We start from the raw sequence: 20,839 nt of genomic DNA, 5'->3' as shown, positions 1-20,839 counted from the left end.
CCAGCCCCCCTTATCCAGGTTTTGAAGGCACAGGCTGGGTCCAGAAGGGGCCTCCCATACCTTGCTCTAGCACTGTGACCCCCACACCCCTTCAGGTGTGTCAGATTGGTGCCATAGCTGTTAAATGTTTAAAAAAAATTTTATTTATTGAGAGGAAGGGAGAGAAGGGAAAGGAGAGAGAGAGGGAGAGACATTGATCGATTTGTCATTTTACTTATTTATACATTCGTTGGTCGATTCTTGTATGTGCCCCATGTGGGGATCAAACCCACAACCTTTGTGTGTTGCGACAAAGCTCTAACCAACTGAGCTATCTGGCCGGGGCTAGTTGTGTTATCTCTTCAGTAACCTCCATTTCACCCAAACCAGGGAATATTTCTTTCTACTTTGAATCCCACTTTTGCTCACAGCGGCGTTAGTCATTTTCATCCTTCTCATTAAAACACTCTCTTCTGAGGACGCCGTATTCTGTTTTTGCCCTGCCCTTCTAGCCACGCATCCGTCTCCTCTGTAGGTTCGTCCTCTCCACCGGCAGTGGCCTGCTGGCTTCCCCCGAGGCTCAGCCCTAGGCCCTCCTCCCTCCTCCCTCCGACCCTCACTCTGCTAGCTTTCCTCCCTGGGGCTTCGGCTCCTCCTGCAACCGGCCGTTCACAAACTGTGCACCTGACCGAGACTTCTCCACAGACCGTGGTTTCTTCCACATGTTCACCTCTTTTCTGTGCAGATGGTGTATCCCCTCCCTCAGCATAGTCTCCTCCTCTCTCTCCATGAATTTGCCTCCACAGCCGGTCCCGTTTCAGAAACTAAACTTTGGGAGGGATCCCTGACACCACCTTCCCCTCATCTTCCACCTCCACTTCATCATTGTCATGGTAGTTTTCTTCCTAAATACTTCTCAAATATGCCCTCATCTCTAAATGTTCCTTTCCACCACTCTCGTCATAGTTGTCATCATCTGTGACCTAGGATCCTGTCCCCGGACTTGTCTGCTCCCTTGCCCCCGTCCCCTCCCTCTAACCTCGTCACCCAACCAGAGGTAGAAGCAGCTCTTACCCTTGAAACACTTCAAAGGCTTTTCATTCCTCTCAGGGTGAAGACCACATTTCCTCATGCACTCACCCGCCTTGCGCAAGGCTCGCCCTGCTCCCTGCGCCAGGGGCGCCTGTCCCCCACTGCGCACCCTCGAGAGCCTGGCGCGGGTGCCGGACTCTGCAGCCCGCGGCCTCTTCCTGCGCCCCTGCGGGTCAGAGCTGTCCGTGTCCAGGCGGCAGCCACCTCACCTGTCCCTTCACGCTGGTGTGGGGGAGTCTTTGCTCGGTGTCTAGTCCCATTTGTGTGTAAGCCCCCTGAAGTTCAGGGCCTGTGCCTGGTTTTCTGTTTTATTTTTACTTTCTGACTTATCCTTGTATTTCCAATGTGCTGCCTGACCCAGGTAAGGGGCTCACTAATTTTCTAGTAAATAAATGCACAAATGTTACTAAGGTGCTCTTTTCCCCTCTCTCTCAAAGACGCTGTCTGAATTATTTCTAGGACAACATCCAAATTCTACTCAGACTTTGCTCATGATGCGGTATCTCTTCCTGAGTGTGGGGGGTGTGTGCGTGTGCGTGTGTGCGCCCTTGGACGTGAGAAATAGATGGTGGGCTTCGTTCTCACTCTGTTTTGTATCACTGGGAATCTCTTCCACATGGAGGGCCCCCAGTAACTTCAAAGGGAGCCCTGCACATGGAAAAGATACAGGGGAAAAAGTGGAAAAAGTGGAGTCCTGATTTCCATCACGGCTAATGGCTTGGGTCCTGGGAGGTTCAGGTGAGCAGGCTGAGAATAAGCAGCTCGCCCTGCACGAGCCCTGCAGGAAGCGCTGGACATGGGCAGAAGCCGTGCGTAAACAGGCGGTCGGAACCCCGGGGGCAGTGAGAGGGGACGGAGGGCCTAGGAGTCGCTTTGAGCCTCAAGCCCCCATGAAAGGAACGTGCGCTCGTTCTGGGAGCAGGGCTGCTGTTCTGGGACGAGGGCCGGCGGTGGCCAGGGCAGGATGAGGGGTGGTGGGCACTCCCTCGGTGGGGTCCTTGTGGGTGTGGGCAGGCTGCCGAGGGAGGTTATTTTAGGAAACAGTGACTTGGAGCTCTGCTTAACTCACACCAGTTTATTTACGTGGTTCGGATTTAAACTTACGCTGGTGATTTTAGGTCAAGGTTGGATGTTACGGAGAAAAGAGAGAGCTATTACCACTTTGGCAGACATATCTTCAAATGGAAAGGGGATTTGATATGAATGTTAAATGTCGGGTTCTTATTTTCAGTCAGTTTTTCTTGCACACTGTTAATATGTTTTCAGTCAATCAAACCAGTTCTTTTTTAAAAGTCTTCTTTCATCGTGGTGATTTCTTACGTAATATTCCAGAGTTATTTCTTTTCATGCTGTGCTGTAGAGTTATTTCACTAATGGGTTATTTGTAATCCTCCTCAGTTTCCCGGCATGCTGTGTTCATTCCACGTTACAGGGAATCTCAAGAAGTTGCCAAAAAGAGAGAGAGAGAGAGAGAGAGAAGATGGATGGAAGGAAGGAAGGAAGGAAGGTAGGAAGGAAGGAAGGAAGGAAGGGAGGAAGGAATTGCCTGTTTGAAGCAACTGATAATGCAGTGGCAACTTGTATTTTTTAGAGCATGAATACTGTAGGAAAATATGGGAAATTCAGGAAAACTGAAGGAGGAAATAAAAATAACACTCCATCTTATGACTAATTTTCAATCTTAGTTAACATTTTGGTGTCTGTCACTGTCGTTTTCTATCCTTACATGAACAAGTATAACTGAAGAAATACCATCTGTATTAATACTAATAGATACTGGCATAAGTCCTTAATGCTTAGTAACTCATGATCCACACACCAGTTCTGTTACTGTTCCACGTTACATTTGAGGAAGTTGAGGCGAAGAGACTCACCCAGCGCCACCCAGCTAGCAGTCCAGCCAGGAGGCGAGTCCGGGAGCTGGCGCTAGACCCTGCCCAGTGTTAGCGCAGCTTCGCAAAAATGTTTTCCCACATCGTGTGTTAGGTGCTTCTGCTCAGCCCGCAATCAGAGGACAGATCAGAGGAACGCATCGCACTCTGATAGCCGGTTTCCAGGGAGGCCGTGGGCCGTCACCTGTAGCCACGAGAAGCAGCACCGTGGCCCACATCCTTGTGTGCCGTGCGGGCTGAGGGCTGGGGCCGTGCAGTCAGACCTGCAGAGAGAATTTATTTCACTCAGGTGCCAGGCGGCTCAGTCCTCTGCACAGTGGAGCACAGTGGTAAACGTGCGTGAGCTCCTGTGAGAAAGGCCTGTGGGTCACACGTGCGGGCGTGGCCGTGAAACGGGAGCCTGGTGCAGTTTCCTCGTCTGTCCCGTAAGGAAGACATTATGTGGCTTAAAAGGAAGAATCCACGTAGAGCTCTTAGCACAGTGCCTGGCTCAGGGTAGTGTTCAGTGTTGTGAGCTATTGTTTTCCTCTTTGAACTCCTAGGAATGGAGTCAAATTGTGTTCCTATCTTTGTCTCTTTTACTGCGAAACGGTTCTGATTTCCTAGAAAGTCAAAACCATGAAAAGAACATCCAAACCAACCAATGCCACTCAGCCAGCTCATTCCCAGTGGTTTTTTATAGTCTTAAGAACAAAACAAATAATATTTCACCGAGTATTTGATTATTTTGTGCCTTATTGTGATTATTCTTTAAATCCCTTTAGCCGTGCTTCAGCTTGCTTGCTTGTCGTCACAGCCTCTTTATCGCAGACATACGCTAGTTCATCAGAGCGACATCTCTTTTTCATGTATGCTGGCCTGTGGATGAGACGCACGCAGCCATACTTGCTGTGTGCTGCCCCCCCCCCGCCCCCCAGCTTTGGGGTCACAGGGTCAGGGCACCCGGCACAGTGCCTGACCCACCACGGACATTCATAGGTACTGGCCAGCCGACTTAGCAACACCTTTGAACACGTTCCTGCATTACATGTATCCCCCAAAACTGCAGGCAGGAAGCCCCTGCCCCTGCCTGTGTGGGAGCATGCGCTCTCTGTGGGCGGCTGGCCCCCGGGAGGAGGAGGGGAGAGAGCCGCGGGGGGAAAGGACCTGGACCACACTTCCTTACTGGATCTTCCAGGTGCGCCAACCTGAGCGGTCACTGTACTGCCCCTGGGTGGGAAGAGTGAGGAAACGATAGGAGCGCCCCCCGTCCCCCACCCTGGGCGACCTTCCTTAGCCTTCCCTGCCTGTTACTCCCCTGGGGTTAAGGGTTAAGCCAGGTTCCCCAGCCTCCTGTGGAGGAAGAGATCGGTGGTCTCTGGGTCCTGCTCCTTCCTCCCTGAAGCCACTCCTCCAACGCTAACTGCGGCTCCTTGGAGCATCCTCCTAGAAGCACCAGGGGATTGAAGACTCTGAAAGGGGTCAAGACAGTGCGTAGTAAAACCCACTCACAGGCCAGTCTGTACCCAAGGTTAGAGGTTTTCACCCTATTTTATTGTTTCAAATTCCATCCAGCCACATCGTTCCTATAGCCTATCAGAGACTGCCATGACCAAAGGACATCACTAATCTATTCTAATATTACACTTGGTATAAAATGTCAGTGAAATAGGAACATCCTCCATGTGAACATGATCTCCCACTATGAAGTTCTCAGAAATTAAAGCCCAGAGATTGCATTCCCAAAGGAGTGTGCAACGTCTAAGATACTTAGGGAACGTCAGGTTGACGTCCTTCCCAACTGTTACTCTCTCGGCCTCAGCCAAGATGCCCTGTTGTCCAGGTGGACTGGGGTGCCTTCGGCAGCCGTGCCCTGAGCGGGCCTCCGTGAGCGTGGGCTTTCGGGGGAGAGCAGTCTGCTGTGGCTCCTTGCTTTATTAATAGAGTAAAGAGCGGGGCACAAAAAGTAATCCCAGAACTAGCCCCATGTCAGCCTTATTTAATAAGACACATTGACTTTCTAGACTTCAAGCGATGATCCCAGGTTACACTGGTATTCCTGGGCCCCTCTCCCAGCCGCGGTCACGAGCGTAGCCAATACCTGCGCATCCGAAGGAGAGAGACGGGCAGAGAAAACCTTCCTGGGTCTGGCCCTGCCCAGCTCTCCATTTTCTCTATTGTCTGTGAAGCTCTGCTTGTACTGGGGCAAGAGCCTTCCTAGGAGGAGGATTTTGCACTATGCACTTACCATTAAGGGAGCATCCATCGGGAGAATCTTAGCGAATGCTTGAGACGCTGCTGGGTTTCCAAGTTCAGGACTTCGCACGGGGCAGCCCCGGTCACCAGATCTTATTCATATTACCTTTCTCTTCTGTGTGGCATATTGAAAACCTCATCGTTTTGCTCACCTTTGCCTTCGTGTTTCCCCCTCCTGGCCCTTGTTACATAACTTCTTCACCTGAGAAGCCATGGCCTCCCAGGGACACCGTCTTCCTCCTACAGGACTGCTCCAGAGCTGGTCTGAGCTTGCGTGCTGGGGCGGGCGGCGACCCTTGAATCTATAAGTAAGCCCCATGAGCTCAGGCTGGCTCTCTGCAGCCCCCCTCACCCTGGCTCCAGGTTCAAGAACATACTGAGAGCTGCTGATTCAGCCCTTCGCATCCCCTACCCGGGCCTGGAACTAATCCATTAAAGCCAGGCCCTCGGGTGTGCTCTGTGATACTTACAGACCTCAGCTGCCTTACTTTTAAAAGCAGTAAATGTAGCCCTGACCCGGTGGCTCTGTTGGAGCTCTGTCCTGTGCACCAAAAGGTCGGAGCTTGATCCTTGATCAGGGTGCATACCTCAGCTGCAAGTTCCACCCCTGGTCAGGGCACATGCAGCAGGCAATCCATTGATGTTTCTCCCCCCGCCCCCCCCCCCGACCCCGCCCCACCCCGTCCTCCCTCCCCTTCCTCTCTCTCTCTAAAATCAATAAATACAGCCTGGGGTGAGGACTTTTTTAAACAGGAGTGCAGTTAGTCTCCGTCCCGCGAATGTCTTCCCTGTTGTTGAAGCCTTGCCACAGGCACACTTGCTTAGAAAAGTCTCTGCCAGCCAACTCCAGGACAAGCCTACACGCGGGCTGAGGACGCTGTGCTCGCAGAGCTGGTGGCCAGCAGGCCGGTGCCTGGGCTGGGCTCAGTGTCTCCGAGCATTTACCCACATAGGCCCCGTGGGCTGTGAGCTACCTTTGTAGAAGCTGCTGCTCACTCATCCACGGACACAGCCTCTCCATAAGCGTCTGTCATCCACTGAGAAACACATATCAAGCAGTCTGTGGTTTACAAACTCCCCCCAGGTGGCAACAGTTAAAGGCCAGCTGCAGAGTGAGAAAAACTTGCATGATCGCCCATAAGCAAGGCCAAGGTCAAAACGCCCTGCTCACAAATAAAGTTCAAGACCCAAAGCCTTGGCCACACTGGAACTTTTCCGCATGCACTCCCCCTCTACCCCGCCCCCCATCATTTGGTTCCTTGTCTGTGTATTAATTTTATGACCCAGTGTGCTGGCCAGATGTTGAGGTCCAGGCTTACCCCTAACGTACAGATTTTGCCAGCCCTGCAAGGCCTGGCCTCTTCCAGCCCAAAGGGAACTCGCGAGGACACGTGCTCTCCAGAGCCGGCTGGGCACTACGGGAAGGGGCGGGGCTATTCCAGTTGCTGGTCTTGCTTTCAGCGTTTCTGTATTTGGCATGAGAAGCTTGGAGGTTATTCATGGTAGTAAATTTTAAAAATTGGTTTGTTTTAAGCCTTACAAATAAGAACATGCCCTTTCTGCCCTCCAGGCCCCTTCCAGTCATGTAATTATGGGCTTGCTCACTCTTGTTTACTTGGGCACTCAAAACAGAATTTGATATTCAAATACTAAGAGGCTGTAAGTGGTTATTGTACTGAGTGTTGATGGATTTATTGTGGAATATGAAATTAGCATTTCAGATTGTCCTCTGTGAAGAGATTCTACAATCAATCCCATTTGTCCTGAAGTTCTTTGGAAATTTTATTCATCTTTGTCTTCTTTTCTCACTTACTTGCCTTTGTTTTATTCTATTAGTTTCCCTTCAACATCCTTACCTCTTGTGTCCTGACCGTTCTTTCTGAATGCTTGCCTTCCCCTGGCTCGTTCCCCTGTGTGACTTGAGATTTTGTGATTTCTGTTCCCCTCAGTTCTTTCCTGAAAATGTACATAAGGAATTGTTGTGTCTTCATTCTTATTTCGAGCCGATTGCCATTGGGGAAAACACAAGTCCATTTGTGGCAAATATGCTTCTTTGTTGGAAAGGAAAGGGCTGGGATGGGAACAGAGTGTCTTAAACTTCCGAGGACAGCAGCTCACTTGGCGACAGAGCTCAGAGCTGCGCACACATCCGTGGGTGTCACTGAGGAACGTGGGCCACGCGCCCTCCCAACGTGCTGCTGTCGTCCTCTTTTGCTCTCTTCCTCCCCAGTGAGAAAGCCTCTTGCAAGGCACAGGACTGCAGTGTCAATGGACTAATCTCTTCTAATTAATCTTTATGTCGATTCTTTACAAATTGTATTTTAACTGTTATTTGTAACTCCTAATTTCCATATAGCTCAATTAAATGTATCCACTGGGTAGAATGATGTTCAGTAAATAATCATGTTTTAGTTATAACATTCAATTTTTCTAGAAACAGTGGTGCATCTTTGGGAGATGAATTTAACGGTACCGGTAAAATCAGGCAATTTATTGCTTCGCATCATTTAAAGCCCCCACACACCATTCTTGCCTTTACTTACATAGTGTTGTTTTTTCTCCACCTCACTGGTTTCTCTGGTCCTCTTGTCTTTTCATTTCCTGCGTCTCTCTCGGCCCCTCTGCCGAGGTAGACCGTGTCATCTCCTGGATGACCCTCTTGCCCACGCCTTCCTCCCTCCTCTTTACACCCATGCCACTTAGGTCGCTTGGGTCCAGACCTTCAGAGCCCTCGGTCAGTTCCCGTTTATCCTCTCATTTTCCACGTCACGTGTGCAGAGCGCGGCTGGAGCCAGGAATGCAGCCGCGCTGTGGTGTTCCTGCACGTTCATGATCTTCATTCTCCGCTTTCAAGCAGCTTTCAAAAGACATTCTTTTTTTTACAGGAGTTTTAAGTTTACAACACAATTGAGAGGAAGGTACAGAGGTTTTTCATATAACTCTCGGCCCATGCATAACCCCCCTGCCAATATCGCCAGCACTCACCAGAGTGATAATGTTTTTTAACCAAGAATGAATCTACATCAGTATATTGTAATCACCCGAAGTCCATAGTTTACTTGAGGGTTCACTCTTGGTGGTGTACATTCTATGGGTTTGGACAAGAGTTTAATGACATGTATCCACCATTATAATATCACATGGAGTATTTTCACTGCCCCCAAAATCCTCTGTGCCTATTCATCTCTCCCTTCCCTACCCCGTCCCTGGCAGCCACTGACCTTTTGTTGTCTCCATGGTTTGGCTTTTCCAGAATGTGACACAGTTGGAGCCATATAGCAGGTAGGCTCTTCAGATTGCCTTCTTTTACTTAGTAATAATCATTTAAGTTTTCTTCATGTCTTTTCATGGCTTGATAGTTTATGTGTTTTTAGTGCTCAATAATATCCCATTGTCTAGATGGACCACAGTTTATTTATCCATTCACCCACTAAAGGACATTTCGGTTGCTTCCAAGTTTTGGCAATTATGAATAAATCTGCTATAAATATGCATGAGTGTATATATATTTTCAGCTCTTTGGGGAGAATACCAAAGAAGCACCAAACTGTCTTCCAAAGTAGTTATTCCATTTTGCATTCAGCCCTCAGTGAAGGAGAGTTCCTGTTGTTCCACATCCTGGTCATCATTTGGTGACGTCAATGTTCTGGATTTTGGCCATTCTAATAGGTGTGTAGTGGTATTTCGTTGTTGTTTGAACTTGCATTTCCCTGATGATGTATGATATGGAGCACCTCTTCATCTGTTTATTTGCCATCTGTGTATCTTCTTTGGTGAGGTGTCTGTTCAAGTCTTTGGCTATTTTTCTAATCAGGTTGTTTTCTTACTGAGTTTTAAGCTTTTTTTTTTTCTTTTGTAAGTTTTGGATAACATTCCTTTGTCAGATTCCTCTTTGGCAAATACCTTCCACCCGTCTGTGGCTTGTCATCTAATTCTGTTGATACTGCCTTTCATAGAGTAGAAGTTTTTAATTTTAAGGAAGTCTAGCTTATAATTTATTTCCTTTATGGATTGTGTCTTTGGTGTTTTCTCTAAAAAGACATCACGATCTTCAAGGTCATCTAGATTTTCCCGTATATTATATTCTGGGAGTTTACAGGGTTGTGTCTTACCAGCCATGTTCACTCATTCCAGGTCTGTTGACCCATTCGGTTGCCAGCTGCCCCAGTGCTTCGCGCCCTCCGCAGGCCTTCTGTCCGCCTTCTCCCACCCCTGCCCCCCTGCAGATAACTTAGTCTCGTTTCTTGCTGAGAATGCTGGACCCATCCCAGAGCACCTTCCCAAACGTCCCGCCCCTTCGTCCCAGAGGCAGGGCCTGCGCCTGCCCTCGCTCCCCCAGGCTCACAGGGTGAGGCTGCTCCGGTCCTGCGCAAGGGCAGCGCTGTCCGGGGCTCTTCATCTCACCGGCGCCCGCCTTCCTCCTCATCCCGTCTCTCCTGGATCTCCAGCCTCTTGCTCTCCACCCCTCGTTTCCTCCAAGCAATAAGTGCGCTCAATCCTTGCCATAAAAAAAAAAAAAAACCACCCCAAACTGTAAAACAGGAGCAGCAGCAGCAGCAAACAGCAAGAACACCACCTCCTTTGGCCCCATGTCTATTCAGTTTTCTGGTTTTAACCGTCTTTCATGCTCCTCCAGAAAGAGCTCTTTATCGTCACCATCTCCATTTTTTACTTCCCTTCGCTTTTCAATCCTCGGAACTCTGACTGAGCCCTCACCGTACTGTGACAGGCACAGCTAACGACACTGCGATGTCTACGGTGCACTTTAACGTCCCTGTATGGGCTGAATCAGACACTCCCAGCCACACACTCCCTGAACTTGACCTTGCTGTTGCCTCCCATGACCTCACTGCCCCTGTTCCTTGACACTTCTTTCTACTTTTCCGACCACCTGGTACCTGTTGCTGTTCCCCAAGGTCCCGCCTGTGCCTGTTTCACTCAGTTTGAGCCGCCACCTGTGGATGTGCCGGTGACGTGCACGTCCGCGTCACCAGTCCTAACCTCTCCACTTGCTTCAGGTGTCAGGTCACTTCCGCGCGCATTTCCCGCGGGTACCTCAGATTCAATGTGGCCTTGGCCGAATTCCTCATCCACTCCCCTCCTTTTCAAAACCTCGGTCTCCTCTACTCCTTCCGAGCTGGTAGCCCCAGGAGTTTCAGAATCATTCTGGAGCCGCACAATGTCCGTTAAAAATGTAAGGAAAGCCACATATGTAATTTAAAATTTTCTGGTTGCCACGTTAAAACTAAGATGAAGCAGGTGAAATGACAATGAGAAATAGATTTTATTAACCCAGTATATTCAAGATATTATTATTTTAGCATGTGATTGTTGATGTTAAACAAATAGCCAGCCAGATAATTCTCCAGCGAGACGGGTTTCTGTGGGAACATGTGGTCTCATGGTGAACCACACGCAAGTCCGGAGAACAAAGGTGAGAAACGCTCCCTTATAGAGGAAAGCGGGGGTTCAGAGGGACTGCTGTGAACAGAGTCCATGGGAGGAAACCAAAAGTCTGACGTGCAGTGGCTTTCCACTGGCCGAGCTGCAGCAGCTTTTCACGGGCGGTGTGGTCACCGGCGAGGAGATCCGCCTCCGTTCTGCGGGAGCAGAATAGGAAGCCCGGCTGCCTCTTGCAGAGGGAGAGCGCGTCTCTCCCTGTCCGGGTTTTCACTAGTGAGCGGCAGGGCAAGAGAACTCCCCAGGCCCTCCCAACTCCAGTTTAAATGAGGTTTCTGCTGCGTCATCGTCACATGATAAAGTTTAAAACATTTAATGAGATATTTTACAGTTTTGTTGAACTGTTTTCAAAATCCAGTGTGCATTTTACTCTTATTGCGCATCCGAATGGATGCTGTTCACTGAGACTCTTAAGTATTATGGCAAGTAGCTACCGTCGAATGAAGTTCTAGAATCTTTACCTTCATCCAGTCATAAGTCCTGTTGATTTTCTCTCCTAAATATTTATCCAGTAGGTTTATTTATTTCCCTCCTCACCACATCATGGCTTTACTTACTCCTCGGTCATTTCTCATGTGGGTTATTACTTACGTGACTGAGTTTCTCTGTCCCAGGTGAGCATGCAAAATCCACCCGAGGGCAGAAGACAATAGGAGAACATCTACTTATATATACTTTTACCTAGAAAATAAGAAATCAGGAAAGCGCTGTTAATATTTAATATACATATTGATGCCAGCACCTCGCTCTGTATCACAGGGAAGTTAATAATAAAATTATAAATGTAACAAATAAAATACATTTCCCCCGCAAAATAAAAAATACTTAAAATATTGTATGTTTTATCTTTATGTCATACTCTCTTTGGGTATTTCAGTAAGATGTACATAATTTATTAATGCAGTGTTCGCATATACTTAAAGATATATTTGCACACGTACTTGGCGTTCGGGACTGCAGAGGAGGGAGGCCATGAGGACGTGGGGTCTCACTGGCCCGAATCCATCCCGCCTGCACCCCGCGGGCCCTCCGGCCTCCGTCTCTTCATCCCGCCTCACGTTTTCTGCACTCACGGGCTCTTTCCTATTTCTCTTGTTTGTTCTTCGTAGAAAACAAATAGGCACACAGACTACTGCCCGACTTGCCTAATTCTATTTTGCTTCCAGGTTCTTTTGAACTACCATCGTTTACAGCTTCCTAAGTTGTGTCGCGTGTCCCTTTGTTTGTTCAGCGTAATTCTCTCACTACACATGCCTACGAAATCATCTCTTTATGGACCTGCTTTTCCTCCTAAACGAGACGATTCTTGAGGGCAGGGATTGTGGTACCATCATGCTTTTTTCCTCTGGACTTATAACAGGCTCTTAAAAAGATGTTCGTTGAACCCAATTCATGACTCTCCTTGACGGAGCCGGACTGTTCGTCAGTGGGCGGAACAGTGATTTGCTCATTGCGGTTTGTGAAGTATCTGGAAGACTTCCCCTCTATCCAAAGATTCCTGATAAAATGAAACAATAAATACACTTTCTTTTTAAAAATTTTTATTGAATTTATTGGGGTGACATAGATTAATAAAATTATATGGGTTACAAGTGTGCAATTCTAACAATAAATGTACTTTCGCCGGGGACTGTGATTGCGCTTAGCCCGCCCTGATGGGGTGGGGAGCGAAGTGCGTTGGAATGGCTTAACCACTTCCTTCTTACTGAGGAGCTTCATTGCTCTGAGGTCAATGGAGCGTCGACTGCATGTGTCCAGACAGTGGTTCCCAAACTTCAGTGTAATATGACTCACGTGGGGAACATGCTGAAGCGTAGATTCCTGGGCTTTGTAGGTACATGTCCTGGTCCATTTGGACTCGGAGGTGACCCTGAATCTGTATTTATATTGATGGCATCCCCATGGTTGTTATATAGCTGGTAGAAACCCTACTTGGAGAAGTATTGTTTTCCTCTTTCTGAAGTGGAGGGTGCGAAGGGAGTGCCTTTGAACAGCAGAGGGGACGGCCGAGGCCTGGGCCGGGCGGGGCTCTGTGTGGGTCCGTGAGGCTGAAGGAGGGCGTTAGAAAGGACAGCGGGCACCTGGGGAAAGGGCCAAGCGACTGTCCAGGTGGCAGGGACGAGCGTGTGGGGAGGGGCTTCAAGGGTCTGTGACAATAATCTTGACCTATTTTTCAGTTTTCCTTAGGGTTGACTTTTCTTCATCAATGAGAACACTTAGTAGCAATGTCAATATAACATTGATTATTAGAGTATCTTCATTTTCCTTTAGGAACTGACACTCAGTCATTTAGTAATTCAGTGATTTTTAAGGTATTTCAGGCTCCCTAGAGTGTTGAACAGTTTAGGTAGAGGATACTTTTTGATGTTTAAAACAGTATCATACAATTGCATATAGTATTTCATTTCTGGTTCTATGATAACAAAAATTATCTAGCATAGAGAAGATAATAAATTATGCCATATGAAAAAACAGAATTTATTTTCACAACTGTGAGAAAAAAACAGATTTTTCACTTGAATGACATTTATCAATAATTTCTATCAAATCAGTCATCCAAGTTGAGGTTTTAAAATTTAGAAGATGTTTAAAGATTTATATGAAGATGCTACATTTTTTTTTTTTAGTATGACAAACAAAAGCCAGAAGTAGACGGATAAATCTAGATGATTATAAAACTCGTAACTTTAATCTTAGCTCACTGTCTCAGCCCCGCCCCCTCACTCAGCCTCAGTCAGAGCTGTTCACAAGGAGCGGTTTTGGGTTGGCTTGAGCCCTTCCTGTTCACCATCAGGTGGCCGGTCTCCGCAGGAAGTCTGGCGAGACCAAAGCAGGCAGGGCCGGGCGCTGGGCTGGGCTGCGGGCAGAGGCAGTGGGCGCAGTGAGCCCGTCGCCGCTCCTCCCATCGACGAACGTGTCTTCATCGTAGCAGCCCTGCCGTAAGTGAGGCTGCCTGGCACGGGCTGTTCCCTTCCTCCTCCTCCAGACTTTCTGCTCCCGCCGTCTACCCATGTCCAACATTTAGATTTTGTTCACTTGATGGGAGAGCCTTCCCTCTGGTTTTCTGTGCTTTTGGAAGATAAATTACCTTAAATAGAGGAATAGAAGTTGAACTTTGGGGGAGCAATGCTGTTCTTATTGCAATCTGTACCTTGTTTTGCTCTTCGCTTAGTGCAAAGCCCGTGGTCTCCGTTGGCTCACACTGAACTAAGCTCCGCTGCTGGCCTGTGCTCTCTTGCAGGTGATCCGCAAGGGCTGGCTGACCATCAGCAACATCGGCATCATGAAAGGGGGCTCCAAGGGGTACTGGTTCGTCCTCACGGCTGAAAGCTTGTCCTGGTATAAGGATGACGAGGTAAGTAAGCCACGGGGAGTGACAGAGTGTTCTCATTCCCGGCTAACTGATGTCGTTGGGATGTGCAATTTTGAGACATCGCTCACTGGCTCTCTTTCAGTGGGACCTAGGCTGGAATATCTGTTTCAAGTAGCACTGTTTCTTTTCCCCCCAGAGGTTTTGAATTTTACAATATTCCCTTTAAATTTCTTTTACTTCTTTGGTGTATTGTCCTGTCCATTTACCTGAAGAAATGGAGTTAGGACTCCGCAGTTGGAAACTCCTTCTTTGTAATAGTGGCAAGGTATGATACAGTGAAAGAATCTTTCATTAAATAATGTGGTGAAAAGACTCAAGGCAATAGAGCATTATAACAATGAAATTAATAACACTGATGCGGAATTTATAAGCATTTTAGAATTGTTGCTGCGACATCAGTCTCAAATGACAGGCTTTTGAAAATGTGTAAATCACTCACCTTCAAAGTTCCCGATAACTGTTTATGTGAAGTTTGTTCTTTGAGAATTTGGCCTCTGTGTAAAGGCATGAGATAGCGACAGCGTTCTGGTTCATGTTAGATGCCAATAATTTTGGTCCTGTGCCGTACTGCTTATTTAACTCTGGCAGCGATGAGAGCACAGGACCAAACCTGTCATACCATTCTTGCAGAGCCATTAAAGAGCCCTTACATGGTGCAGTGTTACTGCCGAATTTGGGAGGCCATGGATAGAAATTAAACGGTGTGTTGGAAATTTCAATAGCTCTGGTCTTCTGACTCGAGAAGTTTTTGATGCTTATAATGCAGCATGCAAACACTTTGCATAGTGCAAAAAGAAAGCTAGTCCCTGAGAGCACAACTGTTTGCAGGTGAGATTGTCTCAAATTTATTTGGCTGTAAGAGCATGAGTTTCAGACTTAATAGTCCTTCCAACCTTGGCTTCGTATCTTTTAAAAGCACCACAGGTACCTCTGTCAGTTGTTGGAGGACAATTTGCATGTCTTACATAGTGTTTCTGTCTCCTGAGTGCTTTGTGTACAATAGCGTGTTGAGTAAACATCGGATGATCATGTGATTTCCACTACATTTTCTGCAGTAAGGGAAATCAAATTCTACAGGAAGATCCAAAGACAATTTCTGCTCAGAAGCTTTATTTTCAATTTTTATGCCGTATATTTTTACTGACTTTAATCACATGTGGAATTGGTCATTGAGAGAAAGTGAGGACGAGCAGGGGTCCCTTTCCTGTGCTGGCCGCTTGGATGTCCCTGTCATTGTTCGGTAGTCGCCAGCGTTACACGGGCACAGAGAACTGACTGACAGCTGTCAGGGGAGGGGGTGGGGGGCTGGGTGAAAAGGTGAAGGGATTCGGCAAAAACAGCACTGACAGCAGCAGCAACAACTCACAGACACAGACAGCAGTACGGCGATTACCAGACGGAAAGGGTGATGGGGGAGGCAGAAGGGGTAAAGGGGGAGAAATGGTGAGGGGCGGGGACTTGACTTCGAGTGGTGCATGCGCAGCACAGTGCTCAGATGGTCCCCTGTAGAACTGTGCGCCTGAAGCCTGTACAACTGTACTAAGCAGTGTCGACCCAGTAAATTCAATGCAAGTTTTAAAAAAAGGAGCACAGCTTCAGGAGCTCTGAGATAGGTGCCTCCCTAGACAGGAAAATGGATAAATCGATGATTTTCTTTTGTGCTCAGTTGCCCTAAGGAATCTTCTCTTAGATACATTTTGTTTCCAAGAGTTTAGATGGTCACTTAAGTACATTTAAACATATATTGGTCTTGGGCCTTTCTCAGTTTTTCTAGGGAGAGCAAAAGATGTTGCTGAGTAATCAGAATAGTAATTGCTTGTGCTTTCTATAAATTAACCCAGTTAATCCACAACACAGCCCTGAGACTAGGCACTATTGTCATCATCCCCATCTTTCAGCTGAGCAAACAAACAAAAACAGTCCTCCGCCTTCTGAAAAGTCAGGCCTATAGGACTCAGTTTCCCTTATTGTGGACACGTGGTGTAGGTGACGTAACTAACTTCCCAAGGTCACATCACTAGTTGGTGCCAAAGTAGAAACTTGAACCCAAGCTCATGTCCTCAACCACAGGTGTGGGAAGGAATCCCAGAGCGGCTGGGTTCGTCCAGGGCGACTCCGTCCTGCGGGGGCCACTGAGATGAGGCCAGGCACCTGGCACTGGCCTTTCTCTGGGGGACTCTCTCAGAGACTTGGGGGAGCGCCTGCTGTGGCAGTACATACGGCTTTAGGCTTCTCCTGCCTGGCGTGGGGGTCCCGCAGTCAGCCCCCCGGAAGACCCGGTGCTTCCTGTAGGGAAGGAAGAAGCCGGAGAGCGTGGGGAGCTCCCAGTCACCAGTCGCTTCCTCCTCTCCCCTAGGAGCTCAGGGTAACTTTCTACCCCGTCTCTCACATGTGTGCCGTTACCGTGTTCACTGAGCACCAGAGGACATTTTCTTAAAGGTGTGTGTGTGGGAGGGGGCTGGGCGTGGGGGAGGGCAGGGGTGAAATACACTGGAGGGATTTAGATGAAAAGGAAATTTAGGAAAAGGGTTCTTCTCTCAGCTTAGGTCATTTCAAGAAAGAGAAAGTGACAGACACGTTGGCCGCTCAATGGAGTGAACAAGTAGACCAATAATATGGTATCAGAGGAAGCAAATAACATAGGGCAATGTGCTAGAAAGTGTTGGGGAAGGGCCTTTCGAGGAGGTGTTTGTGAGGAAGTGACAGTGGAGCCGCGGCTGAACGGTGAGCCGTACAGAGGAATTTGTTGAAGAACGTTCCAGGTAGAGGGGACTAACGTCCCCCGTGCCCCGCACGCGCCCCAGGATGGGAGCTGGCAGGAAGCTTGCGTGTAGGAACAGTGAGGGAGATGCGCAGGGAGTAAAAAAATCAGAGGCCCCAGTGGGCGGGCCCGGCAGGCCCCACCCGGCGACTTGGAGCGCAGCCCAGGGATAACTGAAAGCCACTGGAGCAGTGCAACGGCCCGTGCGGGCCTGGGGTTTAGGCTTTAGAAAGACGCCTCTGGCCGCTGGGCTGGGCGCGCTGTGCCGGATGGAACGCGCCTGTGGAAGGAGTGGGGTGGCGGGGAGAGAAGAGGGAAGACCAGCTAGGAGCCCGTGGCCGTGGTCCAGGCCAGAGAAGGGGGCGGCTTGTCCTGGGTGGCGTGAGGGGCGCGCTCAAGGTCAGGGCAGCAAATTGAAGGGCCGCGTACAGCTACACTGCCACTCACTAAAAACCCTGCTCGAGAAGTGAGATTGGAAGTTTTCAAAACATTAATAATCCTGACTTACGAATGTCCCGTGTCCTCAAGCCGTCCGTGTCTTTGGGACCGAGCCCTTTCTCTCTGGAGCCACCTCCCTGGCCACCTCCCCTGGTGTTCCTGCCCTGCTGCTTCCCTTGCCAGAGCTTCCTGCCACTGCAGGCCACCTGTGAGCCTGCTCCCAGGGCCAAAGGAAGGGGACCGCACTGTGCCCTGGTCACTGCTGGCGTTCAACCAGGAGTCGCCTGCTCGCTGGGAGCTGGGGCTGGGAGGAGGCCTCCAGCGAAAGGAGGGCAAGGACAAGTGTCAGGAGGGTGGGGCTCAGAGCCGGGGATTCACCTCTGGCCTCTTGAATTTGCACCCTGAACGCCCATCTTTAACAGCAAGATTTTAAATAACATAGGTTCCAAGTTCAGTGACATATGGATTGAACATGCTTCTGTGGGCAACCTTAAAAAACCTGAATTTAGAATATGGCTTTCTGAAATAAGCCTCAGTTCGAACTCAACTTTTGGGGTCAATTGCTTTGTAAGGTGAGCACTTGGACTGAGCCCCCATGGGGTCTGCCCACATCCCCACCGGCACCGCAGGCTCCGGAAGTCCTGTCGCCGGACCATTTCTCTTTCCCGTCAAGTAAGTGTGACACAGTAAAGGCCATCCATTATTTCCAGGTCACACATTTATTCAACGATAACCATATTCAAATTTTCATAGGGGATTGTCACTTTTTTTCCTGTGCCCTGCTGTCCTCCTGGCTTTCTTGTGTAATTAGACTGATATGTTCTCATTAGAATCGAATTGGCTGTTGAATGGATAGCATATGTGGTTTTATTTCACTCATGGCAGGTTTGTAATAAATACACATGGCTTGTGAAGTGTATTTGTGATTAGAGAACGGCAGCTGACTATTTTCCAGGATGACATTAGGTGAACAAAGTGCCCGTATACCTTTTGATCCTTGCAAGGAGGAGGGCGAGGTGCTGGGGTTGAGGGTCTGCTCCGACGGCCGGCCAGGTTGGGACAAGTCGCTGTCCTCTGAGCCTCAGTCTTTCCACTTACCCCAAGGGGACCATTGCCAACCACGTCACCTCAGAGGGACTATTATAGGACTCTAAGAAATCAAATTTTAGTAAGTGCTTTAATAAACTTTTAGGTATCGCATGTATGTATGTATTTCTGCCATTGCAAGTAACACTATGCCTTCCCTCTGTGATGCCATTCTTGGACTCATGTCTTCTAATTTTTAATTTTTTTGTCATTTCATATTGTGACACAGGACGTGTGGGATCGCAGGTATTTTAGCAGAGGATGCTGAGATTCAAACAGTAAGAGGAAACCCGGATCCCATTCCTCTGGCGAGCCTTCCCGGGCTGCCTCCCCTCAGCCTGTGGGTCCTCCAGCGCTCCCGCCAGGAAGCAGAGGTGACGGCAGTGCTCTGTGCGGGTCCCTGGCCCAGCTGGCAGGGGCACCGGCCTGGTGGCCCTTGTAACAAGTTTGAGCTGGAGCCGGCATGACTAATAGCAAGTCTCTGGCATTTTTTGTCTCTATTCTGAGTAGATCTCTCCACCCAACCCTTGAATTTTCGATGAATTCATGAACACCCTCAAGCATCTGTGGGCTGTACTTTTTGAGCCATTACTCTCTGTTAAAATGATGTTATCTGTAATGTCACTGACAGCTGAGCTTACTAGAAAGGTTTCTGCCTGCGTCCCAGGCACTGTTACTATGTTTAAAGAATCTTTATAATACAATGTGGCTCTGGTGGACATAATTCATCTACCTGATTGACGTTATGCTCTCCTTTAACATTACCCCAAGATGGAGCTTTCTGTGATACAAAAAGAAATAGACCATCTTTTCAGCACTAGACGGTTTATAACTAACCACCAAGGGCATTTGCCCAAGCCTAGATGTCCTTCTAGATCACCCTCTAGTGCCCCCAGCTCTGAAATTTCCTCCACGAGTGGCCCCAAGTGCATTTCTAGGGGTTGTATAGACCTCTTTCTGGGTCCACCTCCCCTTAGGACATTTTGCTGGTATGTGCGCCCCAAGTCCAGGAGCTGTCTCTGGGATTGGGGACAGAGCATGAACGTGTAGGCTGTATGTCCACATATACCCGCTTGGGCCTGGAGTGGATGATGACACTTAGCTCCTTTGATTTCTATCCAAATAATAGCATAAGGAATTTATAGTACTTATATTTACTAAGATTTGGGGAAGCAATACAGCAGTTCAGACAACCTCAAATAGAGTGTTAGATACCCCTTTGCATGGTAGTTTTTGACCAATGGGCCCTCCACCTGGGGATATCTCTGGCAGCTCTAGCCTTGTGCTGGCCCAGCCCAAGGACAGTGCATTGGTCTCTCTCTCCCTCCCCCTCCTGCCTCTCCCCTCGATGCTGCCAATCTGGAATGCCCCAGACTCAGGGTGCCTCTCACTCTACCACGCGTTCACTCAGCTCTTCCTGCATGCTCACCTTTGCATACCCACCCCAGCCCAATCTCAACCAAACCAGATGGACCTCCAGTTAACAAGATGCTCCCTAACTCAACAGTCCTTGTGGCTTAAATAGTATCTCCGTTATTCATTCCACCCCCTTAAATGCCTGCAGGTCAGCATTCAGTCTGCGTGACCATTGATGATCATCATCATCCTCATAATGATGACTCTTTATTGATTATTTGTAATTTACCAGGCATTGAGCTAAGTCAGCACTTTATTTACGTTCTCTATTTTAGAGATGACGACTGAGAATCAACGAGAATGAGGAGCTCAGTGTGTGCTCTCAGTCATTGGGACACTTCCCAGCACGTGTTTGCTGAGTGGCTATTGTGTACCAGACACTGTCCTAGTCACTGAGAACAAATGGTTAGCAAGGAATTCACGGTACCTGCCCTTCTGAAGGATTTTTCCCAGTAAAGGAAACTTACAGGCAAACAGGAAAGCCTATCAGATGCCGATTACAAACCATGAAGAAAATAAACCCAGCAGTGAGCTTGTCTGGAATGGGGGGCTCAGTGTAGGGGCTGTTCAGTCCCGTGGTCAGAGAAGGTTTGTGTGGATCCCCTGAGGCAAGATTGTGCTTGATGAATTTAAGAAACTGAATTAAGGCCAGTGTGGCTGGAATGAAGAGAGAAAATAACTCTATAAAGATTAAGGAGCTGGATCCTGAGAAGTCTTTGAAGTTTTTAAGCTGGAGAATTACATAATAAGATGTGAATTTTTTTATAGGTCCTTTTGGTTGCCTTGTAGAGAATATGTTGGAGGAGGACCGAACTGGATTGGGGAGCTCTTAGGAAGCGATTGCTGTGATCTCCATGGGAGACAGTGGTAGCGTGGGCTGGGGTGGGGGGTGTTAATGGAAATGAATAGAAATGATGGATTTAAAAGATTTGGTTCAGAAGATGACACTGATGTGACAACTCATCACACATGCTAAGTACTGGCTGAGAGTTTAAGTTCCTGCCAACCCGTAAGCCTCTCGAGACCAGGAGCCATTGTCCCGTTCACTGTTCTATCACTGGTGCGTGTGGCACTGGTAGGTGGCACTACATAAATATCAACTGAGAA

General features: G+C 48.4%; 1 protein-coding gene across 3 annotated transcripts in view; it reads left to right on the top strand.

Annotated features, from left to right (window-relative positions):
- DNM3 (dynamin 3) overlaps window positions 1–20,839 on the top strand; it is a 382,651-nt gene that overhangs the window by 160,357 nt on the left and 201,455 nt on the right. For all 3 annotated transcript variants that reach the window (XM_054587765.1, XM_054587764.1, XM_054587763.1), the window contains one exon: window positions 13,900–14,013. In XM_054587765.1, coding sequence (XP_054443740.1) covers window positions 13,900–14,013 — 114 coding nt within the window. The remainder of the gene's footprint in view (window positions 1–13,899; window positions 14,014–20,839) is intronic.

The sequence above is a fragment of the Pteronotus mesoamericanus genome, unplaced genomic scaffold (assembly GCF_021234165.1).
Source record: "Pteronotus mesoamericanus isolate MK-2021 breed Mesoamerican mustached bat unplaced genomic scaffold, CSHL_Meso_final scaffold_1186, whole genome shotgun sequence".
In the NCBI taxonomy this organism is placed as follows: Eukaryota; Metazoa; Chordata; class Mammalia; order Chiroptera; family Mormoopidae; genus Pteronotus; species Pteronotus mesoamericanus.
The sequence above is the reverse complement of the archived record's forward strand: the minus strand, read 5'-3'. Positions and strand labels throughout refer to the sequence as shown.